This window comes from Spermophilus citellus, assembly GCF_964194105.1.
Source record: "Spermophilus citellus genome assembly, chromosome: 15".
NCBI classification, from domain to species: Eukaryota; Metazoa; Chordata; class Mammalia; order Rodentia; family Sciuridae; genus Spermophilus; species Spermophilus citellus.
Window position 1 is genome coordinate 80,483,540 of NC_138195.1, and position 17,600 is coordinate 80,501,139.

Sequence of the window (17,600 nt, forward strand, 5' to 3'; positions counted from 1 at the left end):
AATCCTTTCTCTAAGTCCTTATAGCTGAGAAAACATCTCCTCAATGACTTGAAAATGTTCCAAAAGACTGTGACACCTGCCTCTGACTTTCTAATTCCAATTTCATTGCTGCTCTGGTCACTCAAGCTCTGCACGTCTCTATTGCACATCTCTTCCCGCATGCGTACCCGCACACGGCCTTGATCCTCAAGTTCCATCTGGTAGCTCTAGATGGGTCCCTCTCTGCTTCCTTTTTCTCCATCACCATGTTCTCTAGCTGCCCATCAGACTCTGCATGTGACTTTTTGGCCCTGATGTCTTAGTTCAGGTGTAATTTCACCCTGATTTATCTTTCCTCTTTCTCTCCTCTACCTTATCCAAACCGCATGTGACTGGTCAATGTCTAGTTATCCTCAAAGTCTCTATTAAAATATCCTTTCTTTTCTGTTACCTTTCTGCTTCATACAGAATTGTTTGTTTGTTTCCCAAATTGTGTGTGTGTTTTCATTACAACACGTACATTCCAGTTTGTTTTTCCCTTCTTACCCAATTACATCCCCCAAACCCTGGTTTGTGGTAACCGAGGGGGAACCCTTTTGTCCTAACTCTCATCCCCAGTGTTTATGTGGTGCCTGGAACACATAGTATGCATTTAGTGCTTGTTTGAACTTGGTGTGACTTTTTCTTAAAGATGCAAAACGATGCCTATCATCTCACCTCTGCATTCACATACATGCCAGGGGTTACCAAAACATAATTGTGACAATCTTTATTTAGATTATCAAAACATTGATTGAATGGTAAAGGGAACATTCCCATGACCTCAAAAATCAGCATTTATGTTCTCTTCAGTTCAATCCGTGAAGGTTTTGGAATGAGAGACTTGGACTTGGCCTCAATTCTGTCTTGTGTCTTAGGGAGGAGCACACAAATGTAGTTACCAGAACGACAATGAGCTGATGCGCTATTACTTCCCAGATGCCAAGACGGTGTATGAAATTTTCCAAAGAGGACTCGCTGTGTCTGGTAAGCCTGGAAGTCTGGCTTCACTTGGTGGGGTCTGAGGTGGACTCTACCTACCTTCTCCTTCCCTGTCTCACTTCTAAAACCCCAGCTATTTGGATGCCACAGTCCAAGTAGAATCGCAACGTATGAAGTACAGGCGACATTAACAAAGGATCGGGATGTATGTTGGAAACAGTATAGGGCAGATGTGGGTTGAAACCCATTCTTTCATTTCCACCTGTATAACCTGGCACTTTGCTTCTCTGAATCTGTTCCTCATATAACACAGGAAGAAATCTTTCTGCCACACTGTCATTAAGGAATTGGGACAGTGATGTGTCACTGTTCTGCTGAACTTGCCAGCACCTTACATTTGTTTAGGAATATGCTTTTCATGGACATACTTGCTTGCATTTGCACCTGGAATGTTTGAGTCAGGACTAGCTCTTAGGACTCCTGACTTCTCACCTGTCATTGATCCAATACAACACTCCAGGCCCACACTGCCACTCTGAGTATCACAGAAAGCATTTTTTTCTGGGCTTTCTTGGAAACAATACTAAATGGACTTTGATAAGTTTGTTTGGAGCAGATCAAGCCTTTATGTCTCTATCACTGCACACAATGCCAGGCACCCATGTTTCCTGGCTTACAGCTCTCGCTATACATTTTTTCTTCTAGGTGACATTGTGCCAGGTATAGGTTTGCCTAGGGGGCCTCTTATCCCTCCTTTCCCTTTTGCCTCTTAACTATGATTGTGACGATGTTAATAGCCAACTCCCATCAAGTGCTAACTATGCAATAGCAATAGGTACTACACATGTATTATTTATTCAACCTTCCCTCAACTCTCAGGGTCAGCTACTGTCACCCCCATTTTTACAGATGAGGAAATGAAGACTCCAGAATTTCTAGGGCATTCCCCAGATCATAGAACTAAAAAATGTTGGAGCTGATACTGAAACCTAAGTCTGTATGACTAAATTGTTCTACTTGAGGTCAGCTCTCAAGTATTTGATTAAAAAGTTACTCCTCCAGACAGTGAAAGTTTAATTGTAAAGAAAACTTCTATTGAAGGCTCCACAGGGGGCTACACTTTGTATTCATTTTTTGTTAGCAAATAACAAAACACAAACCAAACTGAACTTTAGTTTCTTTCCTTCTCTGGCAACTGCAGATAAAAGATGGCTGAAATAGCAGGATTTCCTTTGGGACTTTCTGGTTTTATTCATTGAGCATGTGTTGTCATTTTAACCCAAAACAAGTCATTTAGCATGTGATATGTAGCACATGAGATACCTCATTTAGGTTTTTTTTTTTCAATGCTAAATTAAAATTAAAGCAGTAATAGTAAAATAGTTCTTAAGCCAGGCTTGGGGTTACATGCCTGTAATCCCAGCTACTCAGGAGGCTGGCAGGAAGATCGCAAGTTTGAGGCCAGCCTGGGCTATGTAAGGAGACCCAATCTCAAAATCAATCAATCAATTAATCAATGATTTCTTTTTTCTTTTTCTTTCCTTCTTCTTTTTCCTTTTCAAACTATGTAAAGTATCTTATATAAGCAAGCATGAGAAGGGGTTTGGCTGCTTCCATAGAAAAATCATATTTCTGAGAAAAAAAAGAAAAAAATGACACTTCTGGTTTCATCTAGGGCTGAATACAACCAGACAGAATATATTCTTTTAACTCCTAGCCAATAATTTATTTATGTTGAGAATCACCTGGGGATATTGTTAAATTAATATATCTTCTGATTTCACCTTGGTTCCACTGGTTCAGAATTCCACATGGTGAGACCTGACACTCCCCAGAGTGTGTTAAAAATACAAAGCTTCAGGGGAATTCTGTATATCAGAGTTTAAATCCTACTTAGCTTAGGGTGGCTACTTTGTCCAGAAGTTGTGAGTGGGTGACGTTAATCAAAGGTTTATGCTGCCTGGTCAGGAGTTGGGCTAATGGGCTAAAGCTGACTAGGGCAGAGTTTAATGAGGACCTGAGTTGTTGCCCTTTGGTACCAATCATTTGACTTGCCCCTTGGGCAGGGGCCTCTCCTAGCATTTGCATTTATCAGGAAGCGATAGGAGATGTAGTCTACTTCTTACATATTCATCAGCTCTACTGCTTACTGGGCAAGCCTGAGGAAGCTGCCCCAGTCCTTCATAATTCTTAGTACCAATTGGGGATAACAGTCACTGGGAAGACCAAAAGAGTGACTGTGCTTGGCATGCAATAAACATTCAATAAACAGCAGCTCTCAGTAGTGACTAAGGTCAGGACAGACAAGCTCATTGATAGACCATCAGAAGTGCACCCCCAGGGAGCAGTGGCTCTAAAGGACTGGCTGGTCATGACTTGCCAGCTCAGGGAACAGAACAGCCTGAGACTTAACTTCTGGGGCCTTCATGCAGCTGTTTAACAGGAAAAAAAAAAGTACCAATGTTTCCTGTGGACAGTCTCTTTATTCACTTTTTATATCTCTTTTATCAGAGTGGCTATCTCTTTCCTGCTTTCCTTCCTTTTTCCCTCCGTCACTTGGTTGAGAGATTCATTTATTTGCTTCTGAGTTCCTAGTAACCCTCCTCTGAAAGCTTCCGTTTGGCAAGACCTGAATTCCTCTCAGCAATTTGGCTAACTCCTCTATATAAAATTTCCTTCCCTTCTATTTTTCCATTAAGAACTTGGCCCCACTCCAATTTAGATGTGGCGTCTTCTCAGCCACCTACAGTGTTTCCATAGCCCAATGCCACTGCACCCCTGGCTGAGCTGGGCGAGTGGAGATAACTACTCTAGGAAGTAGATAGATGTTCCCAGATTTATTTTAAATTTAGATAAAACTGAGTAGCTGAGTTCAGAAGTTTAATTCTCTATTGTCACTTCACTAGCTTGTTAAATGATGCTTAGACTTTAACTTCTCAAACTGGTCAAACCAGAAAAACATTTTTAAAATATGTTATTTACTGTCTGTGAGTGGGTGATAAAACTTGATATGTCATTGGTGGGAGAAAAGTAAATGATCCTAACTACTCCACCAAGAAGTGTGATGCCAGGTGACAAAAGCCCCTCTCCTCTTCCCAACCCACTTATTTTATTCTGGGGGACTGTTTTAAGAAAACATTCTAAATTTGAATTTATCAATTTGAAAATATTTGTTGTATTATCAAACTTGGAAATGACCTCTAAATACCCACAATGAGATAAAATCAGCAGAGCACTTCATCCAACTGACATTGAAATCTCTACAGAGAAGTAATGTGTGAACATTTATATCAAACCGGGAAAGAAAGGGTACCAAATTATTCATTCCAAATATGCAAGTGAGCATAACTATAACACTATGCAAAGGAACTGTGAAAGAAACTTATGGTATTTGTGTGATCATAATGAAGATTCATATTTGAATTGTTTCAGTATTTTTATATATATATATATATATATATATATATATATATATATATATGGGGGGTGGTACTGGGGATTGAACTCAGGGCCACTCGACCACTGTGCCACCTCCCAGACTCCAAAGCCACGGGGATTACAGGCATGTGCCACTGTGTCTGGCTACAAGCATATATTTCTTTTATTATAGGGAAACTCAATCCAAGATTATTCAATACTGGATGTTGATGTTCACTTGTAGACTTTTATTTGGCCACATTATGTGGACTAGGCCATATAGTATTACAAATGTTTTGTAATATTTCCTAATTGTTTTAAGCATTGGACTCTCTGCTTTTGATAAACAAGTACTCACTGCCTTTGAATTTCCTGGACATATAGAGAAGCTCAGATTCTTGCTGGAGTTATCCTTCATGCCTTCTCTCTTCTGGATTCCCCCTTTATCTTCTCTGGTCTAAGTCATCTGCAAATAGAGTTGATTTTTTTTAATGTTATTTTTAGACAATGGACCCTGCTTGGGATACAGAAAACCAAACCAGCCCTATAAGTGGCTATCCTACAAACAGGTGAGTCAGGCCCATGGTTTTAGAAAGATTGTTTTGCTCTTATATCCTGAGCTAATTTAGTCTTTTAATCTTGGCCTCTTCTCTTTCTCTGTCTCTCCTCTCTTCTCTTTTGTAGGTATCTGATCGAGCAGAGTACCTGGGCTCCTGTCTCCTGCACAAAGGATATAAGCCAGCACCAGACCAGTTTGTTGGCATCTTTGCTCAGAATAGGCCAGAGGTAACTATGTTGAAACTGAACATAGCCTAATGCCACTGCTCCCCTGGCTGAGCTGGATGAGTGGAGATAACTACTCTAGGAAGTAGATAGATGTTCCCAGATTTATTTTAAATTTAGATAAAACTGAGTAGCTGAGTTCAGAAGTTTAATTCTCTTATGGTCACTTAAAATAAAGAAAATTATTTTCCCCCAATGCAGCTTTGTCACTTGCTGATGGATCACCAAAACTATTTTAAAATTTTATACTGCTTATTCTTCTGTCTGAAAGAGCTATGACTCAGAGCCTCCTTAATTCCTGGTTGAATGTCCAGTGCCCTAGTCTGGGTGTTTGGACTTTTATTTCCTAGCGCAGCATGGATCATTTTAAATCAGTCTGATTACTATATGAGGAAAATAAGGACATTATGAGGGACTGCCAAATCCAATCTCAAAGGTGTTGTAGAAAGGGATGTGTTAGTATTAGAACCGCAATTTGCACATTTGACCAGTACTCAAACTGGTTAACCAACCCACCTATCACTATCGAACCCACCTATCACTATCGAGTCTGCCCATTGCCGTCTTTGCGGTGTGTTGGAAGCAGATGTTACACATCAAGATGATTTAAACTAATCTTATCTCCAAGTTTCATTGAAGTCATTATGCCCAGTGTCTTCAGGGAAAATTTTTGTGTGGTTTATATGCTTGCTGGAGACAGTTGCTTTAGCAAGAGTTTCAGGTTCATCCCCCAAAGCACTGGCTGTACTTGATGGTGAATATACCTTCTCCAAACATGTTACAGTCAGCCTCAGTAAGAGGGTTCTTGGCTGTAGTTTAGGAACTTAACACCAAGCAGAGTGTGTTCATCTGGTAGGGTGCTGCGATAAAGCACACAAGATCAGGAGTAGGAAGGTTTGGTTTCTCCGGAGGCCTCTCTTCTTGACTTGCAGGTGGCCACTTTCTCATTGTGTTTTCACATGGACTTTGTGCATGTGCATGTGCATCCCTGCTATTTCTTCTTTTTGTCAAGGACATTAATCCTATTGGATTAGGGCTGCATTATTAGGATCTCAGTTAAGCATAATTATTTCCTATAGGTAATTATCCATCTCAAATAGTCATATTGGGAGAGTTAGGGCTCCAACATGAATCTGGGGGAAGTATATGGGTGGGGGGGATAAGCCTTCATACTAGACCAGCATTTAAGGGCCACCACTAGCAGATTTTGACCTATCTTTCCAATTTTATTCCTTGTCACCCTTCATGTTTGTTAGTATGTAGACACACTATGTCATGTCCTCTTGTCTTTCTTCATCCCCTTCTTTGAATGCATTCTCTTCCTCCATCTCCATAACCAGACCCTTCCAGCTCTCTAACATTCTGTCCAATTTCCATCTCTTTCCCTAAAGCAGTCCCCAGATAGCCATGACCTTGAAGTGATCTCTGCTTTACCTGCCTCTTATGGGTGCAATGCACCACACTCTGCCTTTGAATAGTGGTCTATCTTCATATTGTGGTTCTCTGCACCCATCTTTTTTTTTTTTTTGAGAGAGAGAGAGAATTTTTTTAATATTTACTTTTTAGTTTTCCGTGGACACAACATCTTTATGTGGTGCTGAGGATCGAATCCAGCGCCCCGCGCATGCCAGGCGAGCACGCTACCGCTTGAGCCACATCCCCAGCCCCTCTGTACCCATCTTATCTTGCTGATTTAACTAAATAATTTATAGCGGTATCAGTGACAGTCTCTAAGGCTAGCTCCACAAAGTTGTTCTTTTCTTCTTCTTTTTTTTTTCTTTTTTACATAAATGTACCAAATAAGCATTTGTTGACTGAGTGTCTGAATTAAATACTTCTCAAAGTCAATGTCCAGGGCTTACTTGAACTTCTCTTCCCACAGTGGGTCATCTCCGAATTGGCTTGTTACACATACTCCATGGTTGCAGTCCCCCTGTATGATACCTTAGGAGCAGAAGCCATCATATATATTGTCAACAAGGGTAAAAATTTGCTATTACATTACATATTCATTCTTTCCCAATGCTGAATGATTCTTCAATTTCTACTTTTTGCTTTGTTTTATTTTAGCAGACTTGAAATGCCTTAGTGAGACTCTCAACAACTGAGTGATGCCCTGTCTTAAAATTAAATCTGAAGGAAGGATTAGGGATATATCTCAGTGGTAAAATGCCCCAGTGTTCAATTTCACCACAAAAAAAAAGAAAAGAAAAGAAAAATGCCATGGTTAAACAAGTCCATGTTCAATGGGAAAGTAGCAGCCCTTTTATATACCCAAGATGTTACTTTTTATCACAAAACCAAAAGATTGAACAACAGACATCAAAGAAGCTTTCTATTTTTGCAAACAAGTATCAAAAAAAAATGCCAACATTTAAGAATCAAGCAATGCTTGTCTAGTGAAAGTTTCCCCCTCTTGTCTCTCCTACACCCTCCTCAAAATAAAACCCGTGGACAGGACCCTACCTCAGCTATCCATACATGTTGTCTGACTGATTTCCAAAGCAGAAGGAATTTCATGGTTCCTCAGAAGCTGTCCATGTATTGGCAGCAAGCAGGAAAACTAGGTGCTTCTGTTTCAGTGCAGCTCATTCATTATCAATGGAATGTTTCAGCGATTGCTCTCTAAATCTGACTTGCTGATGTAATCTTCCCTGGGGAATCTAGTAGTTTTGAAATTTTTTTGAAAATCTGTTTCTTCTCATAAGACAATCAGATACTTAGCAGAGCAGGAGGGTGACCCCTGCCTCTAATTCTGCTTTCAGCGAATATCCCCACAGTCATCTGTGACACACCAGAAAAAGCCTCAGTCCTAATAGGGAATGTGGAAAAGGGCCTCATCCCAGGCCTGAAGATGATCATCCTCATGGACCCCTTTGATGACGAGCTGAAGAAGAGAGGAGAGCAGTGTGGAGTCGAGCTCCTCTCCCTGCTTGATGCTGAGGTAGGATGTTGAGGCAGCTTGCAGCTGGTAGGCTGCTCTAACATCGTGAGCAACTTAAGGAACATCTACACAAAGCCAGAGCTGCCCTTCTCCATAGGGTGGTATATGAGGAGTCAATTAGACTCATGCTCAGAAGCTTTAAGAATAATTTCTTCAAAACCAATCAGAAACCTACACCAGAGGAGGAGAAAGTTCTATGGCCAGTTGCATAGACTTCTCAACAGAATGTGTGGATAGAGAGGTCAGCAATGGCTAAGGATGTGGCTCCTGGAGCTAGGTTGCTGGGCTCATGTTCCAGCTCCACATCTGTTAGGTGACATGAGGCAATGACTCCACACCGCCCTTTCCCCACCCATTAAATGGAGATAAAAATAGGCCCTACCACACAGGGGTGCTAAAAAGTCAAATGAGCCCATGTAAATTACTCAAGGAAGTGATCAGCCCTTTTTATGCCCTGACATGGGTAATTATTCCTATTATTCAAAGATTTAGTTATGGTCCTAGATGTCTTAATCTTTAGAGTATGGTTGGAAGTGGGGACATTCAGGATCTGCCCTCTTTAGGTCAATATTCTGAAGAAACTTCATGTTCCTTCCTGGGGCTTCCGTTGTACCTGAATATTGGCTTCTGGGTTCCATCCAGGTTGGAATTTTGGTTATATTCCTATAGAGTGTTCTCGTGGGAAAGGGAAAGAGAGGGCTGCATTTGTCACAAGTCTGTTCCAATGAATCAATCTCTCTCTCTCTCTCTCTCTCTCTCTCTCTCTCTCTCTCTCTCTCTGTTTCCTGTTCGTGTAGAATCTAGGCAAAGAAAACTTCAGAAAACCAGTGGTAAGTTTTCTCCTGCCTGAATTTGAGTCTTGCCATGGTCCACTCGCTAAGCTCATGGTCGACTAAGCCCCTGTGCTTCTCTCTCTAGCCTCCAAACCCAGAAGACCTAAGCATCATCTGCTTTACCAGTGGAACCACAGGTCAGTGCCACAAGGTCCTGCCAGGGTCCCTGGTCAGCCAGAAGCATGGTGGGCTACCAGGACCCCCATCCTTAGTTCTTACGTCCAAGTATTTTGAACATAGAGTCCCAAATAGAAAAAAAAAAATCAAACAAAAGTGAGTAGATTTCACTGAATACACATGGAGGTGTTTACATTCTATGGATGTCAGGGGCCTTAAAGATGATTTCATAAAGTCTATTTTTCCCCTCAACCTCTAACACTCTCTTTATTAGACACCACTGGGATGGTTTCATTCATTCCATCGGGGTAGCTCAGCGACAGTTCTTCACAATGGGCTGTACTCCTCCCTGACATCTCCCCAGCTAGTAGAGTACTTAATCATTTTAAATGTAGCCCATGATGCTCTACAGTTACATCCATTCCAGGATACCTGGTTTGTAAGGGTCATAGCAATACTGTTAGGTAATATTGTTAGATCTGAAGTCTCAGACATATGAACAGCACTGGAGGGATTTACTTGATTTTTTCTTTTCAACCGTGTCGCTCTCTGAGATCGTGGCTCTGCCCTCGTGGCAGTAGAAGGTCAACAGTGCATTGAGTAGTAGACTCTCTGGGCATTCATCATTCCTAAACAGAGGTATATACATCCACAAAAAGACAGTGACAGGGAAAAGTTCCTGGCTCTCTGAACAGAACCAATTGAATGTAGCTGCTTTCAAGGCCAAAGGCTACCTATTAGCTACATAAAAGGGATTTCTTTGCACCTCTTATTTGCTACAGGTGACCCCAAAGGAGCGATGATAACCCATGAAAACATTGCTTCAAATGCTGCTGCTTTTCTCAGATGTCTGGAGGTCAGTGGTCATTTGAAAAAGAAGCCCTCATTAAAATGTGAACCAGTTATAAGATTTTTGTTCTTAAAGTTAGAAGAGACAGAGAAAAGAGGCGGGGGGGATCAGGTTAAAGGCCTGAGAATAGCCTTTGTCTGCAAGGCAGTTATGTTTTCAAGCCTTCGTCTTTTAGGATCACTGCAAATCTTACTCTCTACACAGTTCAAAGCAGCTCTTAGAGTTACACAGTGTGCAGCTCTGGCAGTCCCAAGAAGGGGTAGCTTTTAAATCTCCATTGGACGAGAAAGTTGGCATTAATCCACTGCTGCTCCTCTTTGTCCCCTGATCTACAGCATACTTTCCAGCCCACACCAGAGGATGTGACCATATCCTATCTGCCTTTGGCTCATATGTTTGAGAGGGTTGTACAGGTGAGTGTCCTATGTTCCCAGCATGTGTGTGAAAAGGAGGGCCTGACTTGCTGGTCCCACGTACATTCCAAGATAGCGATGCAGCACTTACAGCCTTCTCTGAACTGTGTCAGCCTCAGAGAGGGAGTTGGCTCACTTGAGTCCAAATCCTGACAGGACCTTTGACCCCCTGCAGACTCTTCCTCTGTTGAGCCTGCATGTGCCCAAGGAGGCTCGTCCTTGCTTCTGCCTTCATAAGGTATGAGTCCAGTGATGCCCACCAGGGACTTGCATGTCTGCCCTGGATTCTGAGCTGACACATGAGATACTGTGTTTCCCTTTTTACTTTATACTAGTTAGACTTAAAAAAAAAAGATCTTGGGTTAGAGAAGAAGAGGCTCCCCATAGAGGGGCAGGGAAGGAGTCTTTGATCCAGATGAGATGAGAGATGTCCCTAGGGATTTTTCACACCACATCTGAGTGTGTAAGATGGTGTCACCAGCACACCTGGTGCCGAGGAACATTGTGCTTCTGCCTTCTGGGAATGGACTCCGGGTTTTTTCAGCTATTCTGAGGCTGATTTGATTTGGTTGATTGACCTTTCAAAAGCATCGTTATAGGTATGGTGGGAAAACCTCCTCTCTGCTCCCCTCTTCCATATTTCTTCATCCACCTTATTGTTGGTTGATGTATAAAATGTCAAAAGATGAGATTTAGTTGGTTGGACTAAAGCATTTACATGTAACTGATTTTTTAAAAAAAAATTGATTCTAGTGAACCTTTAAAATATTTTGACACTTCTGAAACAGGGGTGGTCTCAAAATTGAAGGCACGTCCCATTTTGACAGTTTTTCTTAGGGACACTTAATGAACCCTGTCTTATGAAGGGTGATATTTTGGGCTGTTGCACAGAATTGTGGTGGAGTTGGGGCAGGACCTGGGGTTCACAGTCTGTCTTATCTTTCCTGCCCCCTCAATAGAAGTGAGTTTCCATTCTTTCTTGGGGAGGCTCTTGGAGTCCTGGGTTCCTTGACCTGGACAGGGGTGATGTACCAAGAAATGTGCCCAGCAGCTCATTCTCATTTCTTCATTCCCAGTCAAGACTGAAAGTGGTCCTGTGTTCTGAGCCTCCTCTTTGGTTCTGCTTTCAGGCTGTCCTTTACTCCTGCGGAGCCAGAGTTGGGTTCTTCCAAGGAGATATCCGGTTGCTGCCTGATGACATGAAGACACTGAGGCCTACAGTATTTCCCACAGTGCCTCGACTCCTTAACAGGATCTATGATAAGGTACTGACCTGCTTGCTCTGAGATGGAGAGACCATCTGTAATCTAGGCCCATGCTAGGGCTCTGAAGGACTGAGTAATATCAAGAAATTAGCTCCACCTCCACCCCCCAGTCTTCAAGTATCTGTTTAATGCCACACTTGCAACTTCTGCTATGAGAAACTACAATAAATGAAATCCCCTTTTCTCTGGATAAGATTACTGATCTGAGGAGGTACTCAACTCAGACTTGGGGAGCCCCTTCATGTTCAGCCAACTTACTGGGAAATTGTTACTCTGCTTTATATGTGCTTTTAATTGAGATTCTTGCCAAGGCACCAGGCCCTGTAATATACATTTCAAATACATTCTCTCATTTAATCCTCACCAAAACAGAAAAGCACATTTCTTCCTATTTCTGATAATGAGGAAACTGAGCCTTGGAAGTTAAAGAACTTGCCCAGAGGCAGGCACATCTAAGGAGGAAAAAGGGCAGAATCATACTGTCACATAGTTGTTTTAGCTGACATCGATCACTGCTCATTGGGGTTTGCAAAAGGTGATCTTTTCTTCCAATTCTATCATTTCTCCTGCAGTCATTAGCTGAGATCTCATCACAAAGACTTAGCAAATATTTAATTCTTTCCTTTAATTAATCTGTCTTCAGAATAATGAATTGTTGTCCCAGCAATCTTCAAAAGTGATCACTGAAAGTTTTTTTTGTGTGGGTATTATTATGAATTCATGATTTTCATATTTGTTTAATCTATTTTAGACATTCTTTTTGATATTCAAATTGTCCCATCTTAGAAGTTGGAAACCACTATCAAGTTGCTCATGTGTCCTTCTGACATGATCCCAGTAGTCTTTGTTAGGTTCCTTGCTTTCTGATGTCCTAAGATCGTCTTATGTATTTCTCACCTAAGTCTTGGATTGACTACTTTCTTCAAGTTGCCATTGAAGCTGGGATTTGAAGACAGGTGGTATAAAAGCTTCTCGTAATTCCATAGTCTTGTGGAAATAATACGTGACCATTTTCACATGCTTTGGACTCTACCTCTGAGATCCCAACTTACCCAATTACTCTTGGACTCTTACCAGAGGCCAAACTGGAGTGCCAGGTACAGAGCAGGCATGGTTCTAGAGCAGCGTGCATGGACATTGAAAGCCCAAATCTATAACACAATTGTTAACAATTCTAACTGTTCTTCATCATACTATGTTATTATTAGATTGTGTTGTTATAGTTTTTCTGTTGTTGGACTTATTTTTTTAGAAAGATAGTATGTTATAATATTGTAATACCTAACATACAATTTGCTTCTAGAACTTATTTTTTAAATGGAGGGCTTTATTAACATAAATCTGTAATTCTAAGTCTTTGTTAGCGTCTTGTTAGCAAGAGAGTGAGTTGTGTGACTATTTAAGAAATCTCTGATGGTTCAGAGACAGTGCAGGCAGCACTTATTGTAAGTCTTGGAGAAAGTGAGATCTTGGTAAAAGGATAATGTTATAAGCATGAATAGAGCCTAGAGCACAAGTTGCATTAGAAGGAGAGAATGAAAAACCTTGATTGTTGGAGACCAAAAATAGAAACATAAACATAGAAGATGGCTAGAGAGATCTTCTTCAGAATTTCAACTGAAAAGAACTGGATTTTTCTTGAATCTGAATTCTTGTACAGTGAAATCTTGAAGGCTGGCATATGGAGGTCAGGAGTTATTTGCATAAATATAGGAGTTTCTTTGAGCTACTTGGGAAAACTCTTCTTAGGGTAGGAGTCTGGTTGATGGATTATATTATCACCATGATGCCAGGGTCAGGAAGACCAGGGAAATAACGTGAGCTGGGAAAATTGTGTCAAATGGTCAAGGTCAATGAGGAGAAACCATTTAAGTAGCAAAGAGAATTATATTTCATATTCTGTGGCTCAGGGCATTTTTGTTAATAGAGAAATATGGTAATTTTCCAAGATTAGGGTATATAAACCTATCATAGGGGCAGGGGAAGGGAAAGAGGAGGTATTATTTTTAAAAGTCAGAATCCTTAGCCCTTCTTTGATCTGCTACATCAAAAGCTTTAGAGGGGTACCCACTGAGTTACTTCTTAATCTCTTTTTTTTAACCTAGTGACTTTGTAGGTAGTCTTTCTTGATCACCTTTGGCTTATCTAAGTTGTGAAAGTTGTTTACCAAGGACCAGAAATCTAGGAGGGCCGGAGCTCTGAATGTAGATACTAAGTTCATTGCTTCCTGAGTGTCGCTGTAATTCTCTGGGCTCATTATTAATTAGCAACCCAGTTCATGAACATGGGCATCATATGAAACTAGAAGGCATCATCTATGGTTTATTAATGACCTTTGTAAGTATCTCTGGTAGACGTCCTACTCAAAGGAGCTGTCACCCTGCAGGTACAAAATGAAGCCAAGACCCCCCTGAAGAAGTTCCTGCTGAACCTAGCTGTTTCCAGTAAATTCAATGAAGTGAAAAATGGTATCATCAGGCGTGACAGTATATGGGACAAATTAATCTTTTCAAAGATCCAGGTAAGTTGGGTAGGTCCTAGACAGAGCCAAGAAAATAGAGTCCAGCACACTTTGTCCTTCCTCTCAAGTTTGAGCATTACTGTAACCAAGACTCTTCACCTTTTATATTCCTTTCGTACAACTTTGCCACCAAAGAGATTTGGTCAAAAAGAATAAAACAGATTTTATGTAGGTACTAGAATTCTCTATTATTCTCCTGCATGGTCTGTTGAGGTTATGAATAATTCAGGGGGCCCCAAAATACACATTGTTTGAGGAACTTAAAAATATATATAAGCTCTGGTTCTGGCCTGAATGGTGATAACGATAATAGCTAACCTTTTTGGTGCTTATCCACAATGCACATAGTCTAAGTGTTTAATTCTATAACAACATTGGGTAGGCTGTTATGCTTATTTTACACTGGAAGAAACTGAAGCCAAATAGAAAGGTTTCAGCAGATCTTTTGTCTATTGAACAGGACAACCTGGGTGGGAGGGTTCGTGTCCTGATTACTGGAGCTGCCCCCATCTCCTCTTCCGTCTTGACATTCCTCCGGGCGGCAATGGGATGTCCGGTAAGATTTTGCTTTTGCACAAATAGAACTCACTACTAAAATAAAAATGAAAACACAATGAAATGTACCAGAGAGAAAGTCATCCAAAAATCTCAAAATCAAAAGAAAACATCTGACTAGTCAACTCTTTCTGCATGTGGGTATAGAAATCTTTGCCTAAATGGAATCTGGGTTCTAGAATATTGTTCTAACACTATCCAATCAGAATTGCTCCTTGTCAAATAAAAAGCCACATCATCTTAATGGTTTTACAATAGTTCTTTGAATGACTCAAATGAGTCTACTATTGATAGCATTTGAGTTGCTCACTGTTTTTTCACTGTTATAGTCAATAAAGTGCTAAGGGCATGTGAATTCTTAAGTATTTATGCAATTGTCAACTTAAATCCATGCAGGTAGGAATTACTGGATCAAAGTGCAGGCATCTATATCTATATATATTTACATGTTAATGTGTATAATCAAACTCACCTCCAGAAAGATTTTGTCCTTCATATACATTCTCACAAATAATGCCTGATGCCTCATATTCCTGCAGTCTCATCTCACTAGAGACAGGTTTTGTCATTTAAACCTTAGCCAATTAGTGATCTTAAAATGAAAAAACCATATTGCAATGTTTCTTTTATTAACATTGAATATCTTTTCTATTGCTTATTGACATTTGAATTTCTTTCATGAATCCCTTTATTAAATTTTTTTTAGAAAAATGGGCAAAGGGTGATTTGATTCTCTCTCATGATGCTAAGAATTCTTCATATGATAATAAGATTAATCTTTGTCGTAAGAGAAATATTTTCCTGGTCTCGTCTTTTTTCTTTTTGCCTTATGTATTACTATTTCAAATGTTGAAGTTATACGATTGGTTGTTTACAATGTGTGACTTTTTAATTGCTTAGACAGAACTTTCTAAATCCCCATTATTTCATAAGACTCTTCCTACCCATATTTTCTGGCAACCTTATGGTTTTTCCAGTTTTTCTGTTTTCATTTCTATCCCATCTGGGCTATGTAAAGGGACTGGGCATGGATACTGTCTAGTTGCTTCCCCACTAATGGATAACTAGTTTGCTCATTCAACCAATTATGCACAGCATGAACAAAAGAGAACACAGGCACAGACTTGTCCTCATAGATAATGTCCCTACCCATAAAACCACAATCAAAATGGATACCCTTTTTGCTATTCTTAATATTTTCCTTTCCCTTAACCTCTGAGGAAAATCCTGCTTCCACCCCCGCCTATAGACATGTCTTCTCTAAGCCTTTCTGCTTATCTCTACCAACACTGCCTATCATAGCCACACCCACCATTGCAATAGCCTATCAGCTTACTTCCTGCCACTAGCCTCTCTCCAGTCAAGATTATCTTCTGTACCAAGGGTGGCCAAACTGAAGCACAGGCCAAATCTGGCCACCACCTGTCTTTATAAATGACATTGTATTGGAATACAGCCATACCTGTTCATTTACGTAAGGCCTATGACTGCTTTTGTGCTATACTGGCTGAGTTAAGTTGTTGAGACAGAGACCAGATGGCTCCCAAAGCTGAAAATATCTTTACTTGTGCAGAAAAACGTTTGCCAACCCCCGTCTTTTATCAAAGCCAGAGCCATTTTCCTTTAATAATGCTGCTCCATTTCTTCAGTTCCTTCAATGGTGTTCCATTGTCCAGGTTCAAATCCAGGTGCCACTGGGTAGCATATCACTTAATGAATAATTTGCATTTTCCCACCTACTTGAAATGCCACATTTCTCACTCAGTTTCCATACTTTGGTTTGTTTCCGAACCTTTTTGGTTTTTGAACGAGCCCTCAGTTGTAAAGACTTAATTGCTGGGGCATACCTTCCTATCTAGTTTTTAAGAAACTAAATGCCTCTGACACTTAGAAACTTTGCTCTCCTCAGGTCTTGGCCATAAGGCTTGGCTAGCTCATCCTTTACCTTGAGTAAGTCTCAAAGCTCTTGTTGGGTTTCCCAGGTGTTTGAAGCTTATGGTCAAACAGAATGCACAGCTGGCTGTACAATCACATCACCTGGGGACTGGACATCAGGTAGGCCCTCCATCTGCTGGGCAGAAAGTGAGAAGAGTTCCAACTGAATGAAGACTTGGGAGTTCAGATAATCTTGATGCTCCAAAACAATGTGGCAAATGCAAACTTAAGGTTTGGGTCCCAGCTTGCCTATTTTAACACTTCAGCATTGGTACCGGATGATTTTTCAGTCCTTTTTTTTTTTTTTTTAGAGTTGATCCATCAATATCTCAGAACTATGCCTGGGATTATCACTTTAATGGTTTCCGAGCTAATTCAGAGAGGTGTGTTCTAGGTCACGTTGGTGTCCCGGTGGCTTGCAATTATGTGAAGCTGGAAGATGTTCCAGACATGAACTACTTCTCAGCAAACAATGAAGGAGAGGTGGGTAGGTCATGCCCTATAGCCAGAGAATCAGGGTAGAGAGGTTCAGATTAGAAAGAACACAGAATTGTGGGCAGCTTTGGGTTTGGCTCCATTGAGATCTTTATCAGGGATTAAATATCTGAGCTGTACTTTTTGATTCCCTACAGTGGGGACTAAAACATGGTGTTCTTTCCACTGTAGTGAAAACAATCAGAGGACTAAGGTGGGAGCAGGTTTTCATAAAGCGCCCTGCTATTTTACAATCTCTTTCTGTCTGGTGTGCAGATCTGCATCAAGGGCACTAATGTGTTCCAAGGATACCTAAAGGACCCTGAGAAGACACAGGAAACCCTGGACAAGGAAGGCTGGCTTCACACTGGAGACATTGGTCGCTGGCTTCCAGTAAGTATTTCTTCTTAGCTCTGAGAGTCTGCTACTGCACCAGGGAGAGGCTGGTGGCAATCTGCCTATTGTAAGAGAGACAGAAATGCAAGAAGGTTAATTAGCTGAGGCAGTTGGAGGGGAACCAGTGTGTATCCTCT

The 17,600-nt window shown here is 40.9% G+C and overlaps 1 protein-coding gene across 5 annotated transcripts in view; it reads left to right on the forward strand.

Annotated features, from left to right (window-relative positions):
- Positions 1 to 17,600, forward strand: part of ACSL5 (acyl-CoA synthetase long chain family member 5) — a 39,550-nt gene that overhangs the window by 16,616 nt on the left and 5,334 nt on the right. For all 5 annotated transcript variants that reach the window (XM_081268052.1, XM_081268051.1, XM_081268050.1 and 2 more), the window contains 15 exons: positions 897 to 1,005; positions 4,882 to 4,946; positions 5,062 to 5,163; positions 7,043 to 7,142; positions 7,926 to 8,104; positions 8,902 to 8,934; positions 9,023 to 9,074; positions 9,837 to 9,910; positions 10,240 to 10,317; positions 11,448 to 11,582; positions 13,969 to 14,103; positions 14,564 to 14,659; positions 16,641 to 16,713; positions 16,988 to 17,076; positions 17,344 to 17,460. In XM_081268052.1, the coding sequence (XP_081124178.1) occupies positions 897 to 1,005; positions 4,882 to 4,946; positions 5,062 to 5,163; positions 7,043 to 7,142; positions 7,926 to 8,104; positions 8,902 to 8,934; positions 9,023 to 9,074; positions 9,837 to 9,910; positions 10,240 to 10,317; positions 11,448 to 11,582; positions 13,969 to 14,103; positions 14,564 to 14,659; positions 16,641 to 16,713; positions 16,988 to 17,076; positions 17,344 to 17,460 (1,437 nt within the window). The remainder of the gene's footprint in view (positions 1 to 896; positions 1,006 to 4,881; positions 4,947 to 5,061; positions 5,164 to 7,042; positions 7,143 to 7,925; positions 8,105 to 8,901; positions 8,935 to 9,022; positions 9,075 to 9,836; positions 9,911 to 10,239; positions 10,318 to 11,447; positions 11,583 to 13,968; positions 14,104 to 14,563; positions 14,660 to 16,640; positions 16,714 to 16,987; positions 17,077 to 17,343; positions 17,461 to 17,600) is intronic.